The following is a 15,181-nucleotide window of genomic DNA, read 5'->3' on the forward strand; positions in this document are numbered from 1 at the left end:
TGGGCTTGTCATTCACAGCACTGATGAAAAATCAAGTACAGTTGATCTAAATGTGGATATACGAGGACATCTAGTGGTCACCGGATTTAAAAAAAAATTCATGCAAGCTATCTTTGCACTAGCATGCGATGCCATATATTTCACGCAGGTATTTATTTTTCAACATGTATTGTCATTGACTGGAACAAAATATAATTGTATGAGCTATGCCTCTGTGTCCCGGCGTTGTTGTACCCCTCTACTATCTGGCTTGGTGGGGCGATCTCGTTCTGCATGCCTGCTTCACTTATATTCAATGTGTCGTCATGCATTTGTGCATGCACGCTGTTAACGGTCATACCCGTCTTGCTAACTTAGCTAGCTCATCAACCAGTATTTTATTCGCTTTTTCTGCACGATAGCACTTATTAAAGCGTTGAAACTCACTGTGTTACCTAGCCTCAATGCAGTGGGCAGCTGGGAGGGATGCAAACAGGCTCACATGAAACCCTTCATGAAGACAAGTAGCCTAGTGGTTAGAGTGTCATCGAGTCATCGAGCTAGCCCTTATTTGGCAGCAGGGTTGCATCGGTTTCCACTGGATTTGACAGTTTGTTAGGCTGGCTAGCTAGGTAGCTAATTCGCTAACGCGAACTGTTTATCACGTAGCAGCCTATGCTGACTAGCATCGCTAGCAACTAGCTAACATAGATAAAGTCTAGTCGTGGGTCCACAAAATCAAACAAATGGTACTGAACTGATGACAAAATCATGTTTAGAAATTGTAGTAGCTATTTATGTTTTTGTTGTTGTTGTTGCTTAATGACATTGCGAATATCATATTTTTTGTCATTTAACTACCGGTATGTATTTAATCCGGTTTCGGCATGAGAAAAGTATTAATCGCAAATTCCAGCACTAACGGATACCGGGAAAAATAAATATGAGAACCGGTCACGAATGCGGAGCCACGCCCTAAAATAACATGTGACCACAAGGCGTTTGTGACGCATTTATGCGTTCCAATTTTGTCATAATTGTCTGTAGGTTCTAAATTGCTTATGAGCTTGGCTTCCCTTCAGAAAGTAGCTGATTCTTGTACTTTACAGCTGTATTTTCCTACAGTTACTAATAATACTAGCAACAAAACAGATTTCATTCCTTAAAATGATATTGCCAGATGGAAGAAAATAATAAGGTAGGCCTAAACTGTAATAAGATATACCTTAAAGACTGCTTGTGTTTAATCCTGAATCCAGTTGCCCCTCTTGTACTGGGATAAAACAATAGGCAAGCCATGAACCTTATGGAGGAGTACATGTGTTTTGTAGACACACCTGGGTTCTAGACTGGCTGAGGTAAACATTTTAGGAAAGCCTGGGTTTTTAATATCGAAGTCATTCTAAGGGGTAGGTTTGACAAAGCAAATGAGTGAGTGAGTCTTTGACATGAAGACAGTGGTTAGATTCTGCCATTGGGACTGCTCTGATGTTTCCATTCTCTCCTGGTTATGACCATAGAGCCTTGTCCCAGTCTCTAGACCTGCCTGTCTGTGTGATGGATGACCACCTGACCTCTGAAGCTGTCAATGAGATGGTATGTTGACCTTGTCATTTCAGTGATGCTATCATTGGCAATGTTGACGTACCACAACCATCTCTGTTGTGTTGCAGTTGTTTAATTGGCCCAACGTTGCCAATGCTCCTCCCCTCTTTAACAGTTAATAATTATTTCAGTATGATATTTGTTGTTAATTAAGTTTGATTATTTGCAATATAATTACATTTCTACCAGGAGCAGAGCAATTGTACCAGGAGCAGAGCAACCTCAGTGATGGAAACCACAGAAGAGGGAAAGCTCAACAATGTGGAACATCTGACACTTATGGACTTCCTTCAAAACCTAACTGAGAAGTATGTTCTGTTTTCTTTGGTACTATCACACCTTCAAGGAAATAGGATCAAATTAGAAACTGATCAATCTGAAAAAAATGTTCAGTGCTAGAAAAGTTGTCACATTGCAATTTTGCCAAAACAACTGACACAAAGCAAGTATAACTTCACGATCAGGCAAATAATTAAATAAAAACTATTCTGCCACGCATCCTGATATGACAACATTTATAACAATATTGTTTTCAGGCAATGGAGGGGGATTCGTGAGGGTATGTTTGACCCGGTAAGATCATGTTACTGACAATTTAATCAGATTACCATGAAAACTCTGCCTAATGTTTAACCTTGTTCATAAGCTTTTGAAAGACGCACTATGCAACATTTTAAAACACTTCTTCTGTTTCTGGAATACAGCTGACAAAACAACAGCTTGCCGGCTTGTGTCTGAGGATTGTCCAGTTTTTATCGGACAAGCTGATGCAGATCATCATCCCAGGTCTTTACGAACTACTGGGCATCCAAGATGCTGCCTCTTCTCCATTGTCACAGAGATCTCTCACAGCGTCACTCACCAGTCTGTTAGACGATAAGACTAACACCAAGTCCTGCGTGAGATTTACTGAGGCTGGTGTACCTAAGAGGCCAGGCAGTCAAAAGTCTTACAATAGCTTTCGCATCCCGACTCCCTACCCTTCCTCCAACTGTATGGAGCAGGAAGAGGAAGAAGAACAGGAATCACAACTTAAGTTCAAGGAGATTTACCTGACTAAGGGCAGTCTGGGCAGTGGAAGCTACCTGCCCAAGGGGGCCATGAGGTATGTTCTTAAAGGGAAATTTAACAACTTCGTATTCATCTCCAGCATCACCATATGTGAAAATTACACATTTCCATGCTTTGTAGTAAAAAAAATATAGAGGGACTTAACTGTTTCCAATAGTGCTGAGAAATTAGTGCTTTTTGAGGTTGGTTTGGTTTCGATTCAAATATTTAAAAAATAATCACGGTTTTGGATTTCAATACTTTTTTTAGACATTGAATGCACTATGGATTATGTGTGTTGAATGCTGTAACAACACATAATAAAACAATGAATAAAAGTCCCATGATGGTAGTGACTGTCCATTACTGTTAATGACTTATCAACCATCATTTACTTTCTCATATAAAATATTTATTTGATGACTTTATTATTTCATTCCAAGTCATCAACTCATCTCTATAGAGCTGCTGCTTATCCTGTCTGACAAAATCACTATTTTAGTAGTTCTTCTAAGTAAATAAGACCTACTTTTATGACCGCTGAACACCAACTGTCAATCACTTAGATCATGTATTTCCAGGTAGAGAATCCTCGCAACGCAACTGCTTTTTATCTCTCTCATGCATTCTCTCGTCTCTCCGTCTCAGTCAATGAGGTTTCCGTATCTGCTCCACACAGAGTGGACAAGCAAGTGGGCGTGCAATGGATTATGGGAATTAATTGCCATATTTTCTGTGCCAAACTATGTAGAATATTGGCCTGTTGGAAACTACAACTCCCTACTACATTGCATAGTTCGTGCTTGATCTGATTTATCTCTACAGAAACTGAGCATCGAGCTCACAGAAGAAGAAAAAAATTAACTATATGGAATTCAAATAATTGAGCCGACGTCGGTCAATTAGTTGTTTAAAAACCGAAAAATAACAAAAATGTTGGTTAAATGCTCAGCTTTAGATTCTAATGACATCATCAGTGTGCATGGTGTGATTTTAACCAATTATGAGTAGGCATTGCCTACTAATTGGTTGATGATGTCATAGAAAACACTTATCCTCCTCTTTCTTTTTTACTACAAAACATAGAAATGCCCGTTTTTCACATATGCTGATGTTGGGGTGGTGCTGGAGATGATGAATATGAAGTTGAAACATTTAGAAATTTCCCTTTAACATTTCTTCAAACTGCCTTGTATTTATGATTGTCCTTGAAGTTATTAGAAGTTACAGTATTTGAAGTTTATAGCAATTTGGATTTTTGTAGAGGATAGATGTTGCCAGGATAGATAGATATCTACACGCCAGTTTCAATACAAATGACTTATACAAAATACATTTTATTGGGCTTTAGAAATTAAGCAGTTAGGCTGACGTCACACTAAGGTTTTTTCTCAGAGAAACAGCAGCGTTTTCCTCATTGTTTTCAATGGTGCAGATGTATTTGACACACTGAATGTGCATCACAGCCTTACATATTATTTGTTTGACTTTGATGATTTCTGCGGGGTTTTTTCCCAAGGACTCTAACCTCTCTGTCTGATGTGCAGAAGAAAACAACCAACTCTGAGACGCTACAAGTCCTCTTAGGTGTCTCAGAGGACACCCTCGTCACCTGTGTGCAGGACAGCCTGCAAGGTTCTCTCTCCAAACTTGCATGCATGTCCAATTCTCCATCTGGAAGTGCAGGCTCTATGATGCTAACCCCTGCTGTAATGGCAGAGTTGGCTAAAGATGTCAAGTCGGCCTTATCAGTGGTCGTTAAGAGTGCCTCCGCAAGTCAAACCTCTCTAGTGACACCGGTAAGGGGAGACTCACAGACCAAGGTGACTGAGAGCATGGTGAGAGAGCTGGCTTTTAAACTTGAAAAAGTTGACCAAGAGAGCAAGAGTCTAACAGGGCAAGTCATGACCACCATCTCTGACACAATGGTGGCTTTTGTTGACGAGAACAAACAGAATTTGCTGGAAGATCTGAAGGACAAGATCACGTTTTTGGCATCGCATGTTGGCTTCATTGAGGATCTTGATGCCCTGATAAGGAAATACGAGAGCAGCTACAATATTAGTGAATCTGGTTCCTCCTGCACGCTCACATCTAAGAGCATCCAAAAACTCTCTAGCCGGGAGTTTCAAACATCAGCAATACAAGCAGTGAGTGGAGTTCTTGACAAAAAAGTCAGTAGTTTGAGCTTTCCTAGTTCAGTCATTCAGTCTGAGTTAACAGGTGCTGTATCAGGTCAAACATTGTATGGCATTGTAAAGACAGAGTCAATTCACCCAGTGGGCTCAGCAGCGTCAGTAGTTGTTAAGACTTTCGTGTCAGATATGAAGTCCTTGGCTGAATCTGAAGAGAGTCCCCAACAGAAGAGTGCCTGGTCTGCTGCTGTTCACATTTACCACAGCATCCAAAACAACTTGAAAGATTATTTCGACAAGCTTCAGAGATTTGCCCTAAAGAGCATTGTCACATCTGATGACAACATCACAAATGCTGAGTTCAAGGAGACAGTTCCACTTCCTTGCTTAGACATGAAATATAGGCCCAGTAAGAGTGAGCCTCAGTTGCCAGAGTCCACTGGTGAAGTTACTTTACAAAGAGGCCTAAGTGAGTGCTCAAAACTTCTTTGGGCAAAAACAGAGTCAGAAGAAAGCAAGCTCCTTCTGACAACTTGCACCAAAGAAGTCATCTCAGAGCTTCTGGTCTTGTACAACACTGAAATGTCAAAGGAGGACCCCCTGTACACTGTTGGAGAAAAAGGATCAGGCTTCTCTATTGAGAGAGAGAAATTTGTAGAGGGTGTTCTGGCTCAGCTTGGGGATATTGCCCATTCCAGGGCCTCATCACCAATAGTATGTGAGTTCCCCTGTCAAATTGAGGACAGCAGAAGTAAGGCCACAGCTTCTTTGACCAGTCTGTTAGATTGTATTAGAAAACTCTCAAGTGAGGAATTTAAGAGAAATGCCACTCAAGCAGTGAGTGAGTTCCTAGTTAAAAAGTCCACCAGTAGCTTAACTAGTGCACAGCCTGCTTATTCTGTAGCATCCAGGTCTTGTTCCATTCAAAACCAGAGAACCTTGTCAAAGGATATTTGTGCGGATTCTGCTGCCTTTGGCATCATTGACACATTTGTGGAAGACCTGCAGAGCTCGGCGCAACCTGCAGAAGTAGAGGAGAGAGAACCTGACCTCCAGGAAAATGCACAAAAGCGAAAGAACAGGATCTGGTCTGCTACTACTAGTTTATATAAAAATATTAAGAAGACATTAAAGGGCTTCACCATTCACCGGCGGAGGTCAGACGTACAGAGAAGAATGTCTAGCCATACACCCACAGAGGACTCTGGACATCTTGTGACTAAGGAGTACCTTGGTTTGGCAAGCCAGAACTTGACGCAAGCTAGTAAGAGTGTGCCTCACTTGCCCAGTTTGAACCAGGAAGTGACTCTACACATGGGTGTCAGCGAGAGTTCAAAACTTCTCTGGACTGAAACAGACGAGGGTCTAATGAACAATAGTACCAAACAGGTCATTTCAACAATCTTGACCTCATGCGAGGATCAGACATCAAATGCACCTTGCTTCTCCACAGTAGGAAAGAAAATATCTGATATGTCCCTTGAGGTCAACATATTGGTAGGTGGTGTTCTGTCTCAGCTGAAGGACATCTCCTTGTCAAGGTCCCCAACACCATGTGAAGACATGTTTGAACGTCTCCAAGGTTCTCCTGAGCGAACCTCTCCAGTAAGTCTAGATTGCAGCACGGCTGCCTCCAAAGGCATTGCATCTTCCCACAGTCTTTCAACAAAGAGCCTCCAAAAACGTTCTAGTCATGAGTTCCAAACCAAAGCTGAGAAAGGAGTGAGTGAAGTCCTCTCTAGATCATTTAACGTTGTGGAGGAAGGTACAACAGATAAGTACCTCCAGTCTGTATCTACATCCACCACATCTACTGATATTATACAAACCATAGTGAAAGATCTGCAGGAGCTCACCCAGACCACCCAATCATCTGACATGGTATCTGGAACCTCCCTGCTCACCACTGGACAGGTTTCTGAGAAAAGGATCTGGTCTGTTGCTCGTAACATCTACTACAGTCTGCAAAGTAAGATTACGGAGTTTCTCAGAAAAGATCTTCAAATGTCAGACACAACACTTGGTTCAATCCCAATATTTACATATCAAAGCAGTCCTGCTTCACAAAGAGCAAGTCTCTGCCATCTTGAGGTCAACCAGAGCAGTGTTAGACCTGGTGGAAACGATGCCTGTGTGGACATTCCGCACAAATTACTACCTAAAACCACTAAGCTCTCAGGATCCATGCTGGAGGATATTGGCACGATCCGTTGTAGGAGTGCTGACAGCCAAAATACAAGAAATACCTCTTCTTCACGCTCCTCCATCTCTCTAACACCTACTTCAAAATCAAAGCAGTCAGAATGGGACTTCACCTTGCCCGGTACTCCCATCCCCACTGAATTATCTGCTCAGAGTGACTTCCCCATTGTAAGAAACATGATCATTCAGGACTTGTTTCACACAGAGAACTTACTTCCCCCATCCTTTGTGGACAAAGTCAGGCAAGCTGCTGGGGTGGTAGTGGATGAAATGGTGGAAAGTGTTGAGAACACACAGGAAGATGGACAGGGTGCTTTTCATCCTGACAACCTCCGATCTGCTGTTAGGAAATTGAGAAAAATAATTTCCACTGGGACCATCCACATGTTCAGTCATGAATTTGTGGATAAAGTGATAGCCCTTCAGGACAGCCACAGCACTCCACAGGTCTTAACATTGGCAGCAGCCAGAAGTGCTTCAGACTCCATTCTTTCAAGGCTGAAATGGGGAAAGGAACAATGTGCCATATCCAGGAAGCTCTCCTCTCAGCTTCTCCAGATATTTGCTGAAGAGACAGTGAAGGGCTTCCTAAAACAGTGGTTAGATGAGTATGAAAATATCAACATTGATGTTTCAGTCCAGAATGAACCAAGCACCTCTACTTGCATGGTCTTTCCTATCCAGCTCAATCAGAGCAAGCCAGAGGATAGTGACACAATGAATCAGCTCACGAAGGTCATGGTCAACAAAATGATGGATGCCTTATCAGTTGGCTCAAGTCATCAAATGATCACCAAAGCCAATGCCAAATGTTCTTTTGAGTCCGGTACCAGCATGGCCACCAGTGACATTGTAGAAGGGATGTTGGATTTGGTAAGGGATAGCACCAGCAGTACTGGAGAGCAGATCCCCATCTTCAAGTCCAAGAAAAGCAAGAAAACCATGTTCAGCAAGATATGCTTTAACATAAAGGTATAAGTACAGATTTTTCATGAATAACACTGCTTTTGAATGTATGAGATATTATTTGTTTATATAATTCAGTATTTTAGCATTGTATTGCCTTTTTCCAGTTGATATACTGTACTTTAAGATATATAACAGTTTGTTTTAATGTGCCTTTTCCCACCAAACAGGGTTCCAAGAAAGTTAGAAAGAACCACTGTCCTCAAAAGTCTATGGAGTACCAGCCTCAGAACACTTCCCCTACTGTGTACTTTACAGGTAAGCCCTGCTGCTGCTCATTCAAGACTAAGATATTATTACTTTAGCGTTCAACTAATTCATTTGGAAAGACATTGCACTCTGCTCTGAATTGTTACCCATGACATACTGGATGGTCTTTCTTTGCAGAGTCGAGGACAAATTCTCATGGCTCCTTTGCTCCAGAGGGAAATGACATCGCATATTCCTTCCCACCTGAAGAGAAGACTCGCAAACCCTCCCTTTTCACCAGAATGTATAGAGCCATCACTAGAAGCTTCTCCAACCCAAGATAATTTTCCTCATTAAATGAGATTGCATTCATTTGTTGTCATATGTTGACTGTTTTGCTAGCACAGACTGTAATATGTTCTGCGATTCATCCACATGCATTGAGGAGTATACCACCTCAGTCACAGGCTACATCAATAAGTGGATCGACAACGTCGTGCCCACAGTGACCGTATGTACATATCCCCGACAGAAGCCATGGATTACAGGCAACATCCACACCGCGCTAAAGGCTAGAGCTGCTTCTTTCAAGGAGCGGGACACTAATCTAGACACTTATATGAAATCCTGCTATGCCCTCAGACTAACCATCAAATAGGCAAAGTGGTTGGTTAGGTCAGGGTGTGACTAGGGTGGGCAATCTAGGTGATCTACAGTGCCTTGCGAAAGTATTCGGCCCCCTTGAACTTTGCGACATTTTGCCACATTTCAGGCTTCAAACATAAAGATATAAAACTATTTTTATTTTTTATGTGAAGAATCAACAAGTGGGACACAATCGTGAAGTGGAACGACATTTATTGGATATTTCAAACTTTTTTAACAAATCAAAAACTGAAAAATTGAGCGTGCAAAATTATTCAGCCCCCTTAAGTTAATACTTTGTAGCGCCACCTTTTGCTGCGATTACAGCTGATTGATCTACTGCACAAGGAAGGCCATACCCAGGTCAATGGTGTAGTCGTGCAGCCGGTTGCAGTCGTAGAGTTGCAGGCCGGTGGGAGAGCTCAGTCTGAAGGAGCTGACGGGAAGCCCACACTGCTGGGACACCAGGGTCATGAGCCTGGCCACAGACGTACTCAGGAGAAACACAGTGCCCAAGACTGAGAGGGTCTCCCCCCGTCACGGCACTGAGTCAACATGGGCCAGCAACCCTGGGGAACGCTTTCAAACACCTTGTAGAGTCCATGCCCCAACGAATTGAGGCTGTTCTGATGGCAAAAGGCGGGGTGCAACTCAATATTAGGAAGGTGTTTCTAATGTTTGGTACACTCAGTATATATAAGTTAGGAGTCATATAATTACAGGGGTAAGATGAAGTGGCTCCTTTGCACTGATCTCAGGTCTGGTTTGTGTTTTTACTGCTAATGGTAAAGGTTAGGATTTGGTGAGAGTAAACTGATCCTAGATCTGTGCCCAAGGGCAATTTCTATCCAGAGACAAATCAAAGGTCCATGCTATTTAAACTTATAATCTACCACCATCTCGTGGCACAAATTTGTAACAACATTTTCTAATTCATGTGCTGTACTGAGTGTTGTTCTATCACATTGAACACTAATCTGGGTGCAGATTAAATTGAACACTAATCTGGGTGAAAATTAAATTGAAAACTAATCTGGGTGCAGATTAAATTGAACACTAATCTGGGTGAAAATTAAATTGAACACTAATCTGGGTGCAGATTAAATTGTTAACAGAAATATTATGAATATGTATTTCAATGAACCCAAAGGGCCTCTTCTTCTCCTACTATACAGCCTGCTGTGCTCTACTGTACTCTACTGTACTCTGCTGTACTCTGTCTGCTGTACTCTGCTGTGCTCTACTGTAGTCTGCTGTACTCTGCTGTGCTCTACTGTACTATATACCACTGGGTATACAGACTCTTCAGATACTGTTAGCGAACACCAGACTGAGGTCGAGGCGATTACATGGGGAAAAGGTTTATGACTGTAAGGGTGTTTGGTACAAAGGCAACACTACATCGGGCCACATTTCAGCTCTATCCCAGGTCAACCATACAATACTATAGATTTCCACTCTAGTCAACCAGCAAGAAGGAGAGACAGACAGAAGGTCTGGCTTTGACTATGTCAATAATGGGATGTGTAAGTAAGGAGCAAGGAACACAGATAAACATTATTCTGATGGTTACATTTGTACTTAGATACATAACCACTCTCCTCTGTTAGCAAATCTTCCACAGAACTTAGTGGAACAGAGTGAGTTCTGTCCCTGTCTGGCTCTGGACATGTACCCAGGGACCTCTGTACAACAACACTTCACACTCACGAAGCAGTGTTCTTACTAACCAACCACTCTACCATAACCATGGTCTTGGTTGAGCAAGGGCAATATTACTTTAAGTCTCAAGCAGGGTGACCTCAACATTCTATATATCACCATACTATATACCACCACACTATACAGTGGGGCAAAAAAGTATTTAGTCAGCCACCAATTGTGCAAGTTCTCCCACTTAAAAAGATGAGAGAGGCCTGTAACAGACAAAATGACAAAAAAAATCCAGAAAAATCACATTGTAGGATTTTGAATGAATTTATTTGCAAATTATGGTGGAAAATAAGTATTTGGTCACCTACAAACAAGCAAGATTTCTGGCTCTCACAGACCTGTAACTTCTTCTTTAAGAGGCTCCTCTGTCCTCCACTCGTTACCTGTATTAATGGCATCTGTTTGAATTAACTAAATCACCTAATCATACTATATAATCATACTATATAACCATACTGTATAATCATACTATATAACCATACTATATCTTACCACACTCTATATCACCATAATATATATATAATCATACTATACAACCATACTATTTAACCATACTATATAACCATACTATATATCACCATGCTATATACAGTGCCTTGCGAAAGTATTCGGCCCCCTTGAACTTTGCTACCTTTTGCCACATTTCAGGCTTCAAACATAAAGATATAAAACTGTATTTTTTTGTGAAGAATCAACAACAAGTGGGACACAATCATGAAGTGGAACGACATTTATTGGATATTTCAAACTTTTTTAACAAATCAAAAACTGAAAAATTGGGCGTGCAAAATTATTCAGCCCCCTTAAGTTAATACTTTGTAGCGCCACCTTTTGCTGCGATTACAGCTGTAAGTCGCTTGGGGTATGTCTCTATCAGTTTTGCACATCGAGAGACAGACATTTTTTCCCATTCCTCCTTGCAAAACAGCTCGAGCTCAGTGAGGTTGGATGGAGAGCATTTGTGAACAGCAGTTTTCAGTTCTTTCCACAGATTCTCGATTGGATTCAGGTCTGGACTTTGACTTGGCCATTCTAACACCTGGATATGTTTATTTTTGAACCATTCCATTGTAGATTTTGCTTTATGTTTTGGATCATTGTCTTGTTGGAAGACAAATCTCCGTCCCAGTCTCAGGTCTTTTGCAGACTTCATCAGGTTTTCTTCCAGAATGGTCCTGTATTTGGCTCCATCCATCTTCCCATCAATTTTAACCATCTTCCCTGTCCCTGCTGAAGAAAAGCAGGCCCAAACCATGATGCTGCCACCACCATGTTTGACAGTGGGGATGGTGTGTTACTTTTACGCCAAACATAATGTTTTGCATTGTTGCCAAAAAGTTCAATTTTGGTTTCATCTGACCAGAGCACCTTCTTCCACGTTTGGTGTTTTATGGATATCTTTAAGAAATGGCTTTCTTCTTGCCACTCTTCCATAAAGGCCAGATTTGTGCAATATACGACTGATTGTTGTCCTATGGACAGAGTCTCCCACCTCAGCTGTAGATCTCTGCAGTTCATCCAGAGTGATCATGGGCCTCTTGGCTGCATCTCTGATCAGTCTTCTCCTTGTATGAGCTGAAAGTTTAGAGGGACGGCCAGGTCTTGGTAGATTTGCAGTGGTCTGATACTCCTTCCATTTCAATATTATCGCTTGCACAGTGCTCCTTGGGATGTTTAAAGCTTATGAAATCTTTTCGTATCCAAATCCAGGCTTTAAACTTCTTCACAACAGTATCTCGGACCGGCCTGGTGTGTTCCTTGTTCTTCATGATGCTCTCTGCGCTTTTAATGGACCTCTGAGACTATCACAGTGCAGGTGCATTTATACGGAGACTTGATTACACACAGGTGGATTGTATTTATCATCATTAGTCATTTAGGTCAACATTGGATCATTCAGAGATCCTCACTGAACTTCTGGAGAGAGTTTGCTGCACTGAAAGTAAAGGGGCTGAATAATTTTGCATGCCCAATTTTTCAGTTTTTGATTTGTTAAAAAAGTTTGAAATATCCAATAAATGTCGTTCCACTTCATGATTGTGTCCCACTTGTTGTTGATTCTTAACAAAAAAATAGTTTTATATCTTTATGTTAGAAGCTTGAAATGTGGCAAAAGGTCGCAAAGTTCAAGGGGGCCGAATACTTTCGCAAGGCACTGTATTTCTTTGTTTGGAGTGGTATGGTTCCCAATCAGAGGCAGTTATCTATTGTTGTCTCTGATTGGGGATCATACTTATGAACATTATTCTTGTTTATATTTTGGCAACACCACATCTGCCACACTGATCCTCAACATGGGGGCCCCTCAGGGGATAGTCCCCTCCTGCATGGCCAGCACGACTCCAACACCATCATTCAGTTTGCTGACGACACAACAGGGGTGGGCCTGATCACCGACAATGATGAGACAGCCTATAGGGAGGAGGTCAGAGACCTGGCAGTGTGGTGCCAGGACAACAACCTCTCCCTCAACATGAGCAAAACAAAGGAGATGATCGTGGACTACAGGAAAAGGAGGGCAGAACACTCCCCCATTCACATCAACAGGGCTGTAGTGGAGCGGATTGAGAATTAAGTTCCTTGGTGTCCACATCATATTCTCCCTGCTGCCATTCAGATTGGAGCTTGTGACTGTATCTAAATTAATTTACCCCCTGTTTTTTGCATAAATATGTCTGTCATCAGCATTTATTTGATGTTGGTAGACTGTAGCATTTGTATGTATTTCTCTGTATCATGATGCCTTGACATTGGTTATTAATATTAAAGTGATGTACAGACTGAGTTTGTACTCTATTTTTAAGCCACAAAAATCTAAATATCCTTGAACATAACTTAATTTTCAAGTTGAAAGAGTGCGCCAAGAATAAATTGTGGGTGAATAAATATTCCGTTTTTAATCAAACTTTTGTAATGCTGTAAACCCTTTCCGTCAATTGTCACTCCAGGTATTCTGAACATTGTCTTTTCTATTATGAATGGGATATTTTTCATACCAGTTTGACTGCTCAGACAAGTGTAATAAACTATCATTACGAACGTGAACGTTGACTAACAAAAGTTTACGTTATACACCTTCAATACTTGTTACCTACATTAAGCCAAGATGGATCTTGAACTTCGATACCATTACATGAAGGGTCAATGGTGAAAACCCTGCAAGCCAGTGATATAGAGACATTAGAAAAGGTTTGTTTTCAGTGGTGCAAAGTACTTAAGTAAAAATGATTTAAATCGTTTTGGGGGTATCTGTACTTTAACTATTTATATTTTTGACAACTTCAGTACATTCATAAAGGACAGAAATGTACTTTTGACTCCATCCACTTTCCCTGATACCCAAAAGTACATTTTGAATGCTTTGTATGACAGGAAAATGGTCCAATTCACACATTTATCAAGAGAACATCCCCTACCCCTGATCTGGCAGACTCAATAAACACAAATGCTTAGTTTATAAATTATGTCTAAGTGTTGGAGTGTGCCCCTGGCTATTCTTACATTCAAAAAAAGCAATACAATTGTGTTGTCTGCTTTGCTTAATTTTTAAAATTATTTTTACTTTTGATACTTGAGAATATTTCAAACCAAATACTTCCCAAGTAGTATTTTACTGGGCAACTTTCACATTTACTTGAGTCATACTGTTTACAACTGACTGATTGAGGACTTTTTCCACCACTGTTTGTTTTGGACATTTATTTTTTATCAAATGTATTTGACAGGGACAATCTACTGTATTTCTGTAAATGTGCCAGATTTAGCCAGCTGGCTTTGTGATGTAACAAAGGTAGCTGATGATGTAATGAAAACAGACAGTTAAATATGTGTGTGTAGAACTGTTGCACATTTGCTCTGGAAATGAGGACCAAACCTACTCGTCAAAAGGAGTGAATTGCACCTCCAATTGAAGTCAATAATAAGGTATGGACTCATGCCAATACAGTCATTATTTATATAGCTCTGTTGCTTGCAGTATTTTGAAGGAGATAAGCAAGGGAAAATGATGCTTTGGTTAATATTTCTCACGTGAAAGGAAACATGACCATGCTAACTGAAAAATGGATACATGTACCTACATCTTCTGAAACTGTGTTGGGCCTACTTGATAATTTAAAAAAAAGTCACATAGACGATGTCCATAAATTAGACAACAATACTGAACAGTTGTAGCCCGTTGGTAGTGGTAGGCTTCTGGCTGTGATCTCTGACCACTGTAACAGTGAATAGTGTCGCGGTGTATAGGCTTGTTTACTAGGCTAACCAGTGCATTGGGGTGGGCTATGTGCAGCATGGGCATACAGGAAACCACTCTAGCCACTTAACTCACCTTGGCCACGAGCTCTATAGTTTACAGCTATTGCATCACCTACAAAGCATCAACTGAATGTTGAATGTCAGGTATTTTAATTGTCTGTATTGTCTACTTGTTAAATGTTTGTAAAGTCTTCATTTGTAATTGTTTGTAATGTCTTATCAATTGGTGTTGGACCACAGGAAGATTAGCTAACGTTATAGCGTTAGCTAATGGGGACTCTAGTAAAGATTCACAAGACTGTTCACAGATTCACATTGATCACAGAATCGGATTGATAATCTTAATTCGAAGTTTGAGTTTTTTACTGGACAACCAACACTTGACAGATGGGCTAATCCATAGAAAGAAAATGTGATCTTGGATCTTGAACTCCCCTAGC

General features: G+C 40.9%; 2 protein-coding genes across 7 annotated transcripts in view; one reads left to right on the forward strand and one right to left on the reverse strand.

Moving 5' to 3' along the window:
* Positions 1-15,181, reverse strand: part of LOC110514871 (protein ANKUB1-like) — a 61,417-nt gene that overhangs the window by 27,330 nt on the left and 18,906 nt on the right. The gene's annotated exons all lie outside the window — the stretch shown is intronic.
* On the forward strand, positions 543-8,498 carry LOC118936775. 4 transcript variants are annotated; one of them, XM_036934147.1, is made up of 8 exons: positions 543-1,177; positions 1,500-1,575; positions 1,774-1,892; positions 2,121-2,157; positions 2,289-2,689; positions 4,154-7,943; positions 8,108-8,195; positions 8,325-8,494. In XM_036934147.1, the coding sequence occupies exons 2-8, from the start codon at positions 1,537-1,539 to the stop codon at positions 8,468-8,470; spliced, it is 4,620 nt and encodes a 1,539-aa protein (XP_036790042.1). In that variant the 5' UTR covers positions 543-1,177; positions 1,500-1,536; the 3' UTR covers positions 8,471-8,494. The 4 variants fall into 4 exon arrangements, with proteins under 4 accessions (XP_036790042.1, XP_036789972.1, XP_036790188.1 ...); XM_036934077.1 differs by having other exon boundaries at positions 543-1,575; positions 8,325-8,498; XM_036934293.1 differs by lacking the exons at positions 543-1,177; positions 1,500-1,575; positions 1,774-1,892 and having other exon boundaries at positions 2,289-2,370.

The sequence above is a fragment of the Oncorhynchus mykiss genome, chromosome 1 (genome assembly GCF_013265735.2).
Source record: "Oncorhynchus mykiss isolate Arlee chromosome 1, USDA_OmykA_1.1, whole genome shotgun sequence".
Lineage (NCBI taxonomy): Eukaryota > Metazoa > Chordata > Actinopteri > Salmoniformes > Salmonidae > Oncorhynchus > Oncorhynchus mykiss.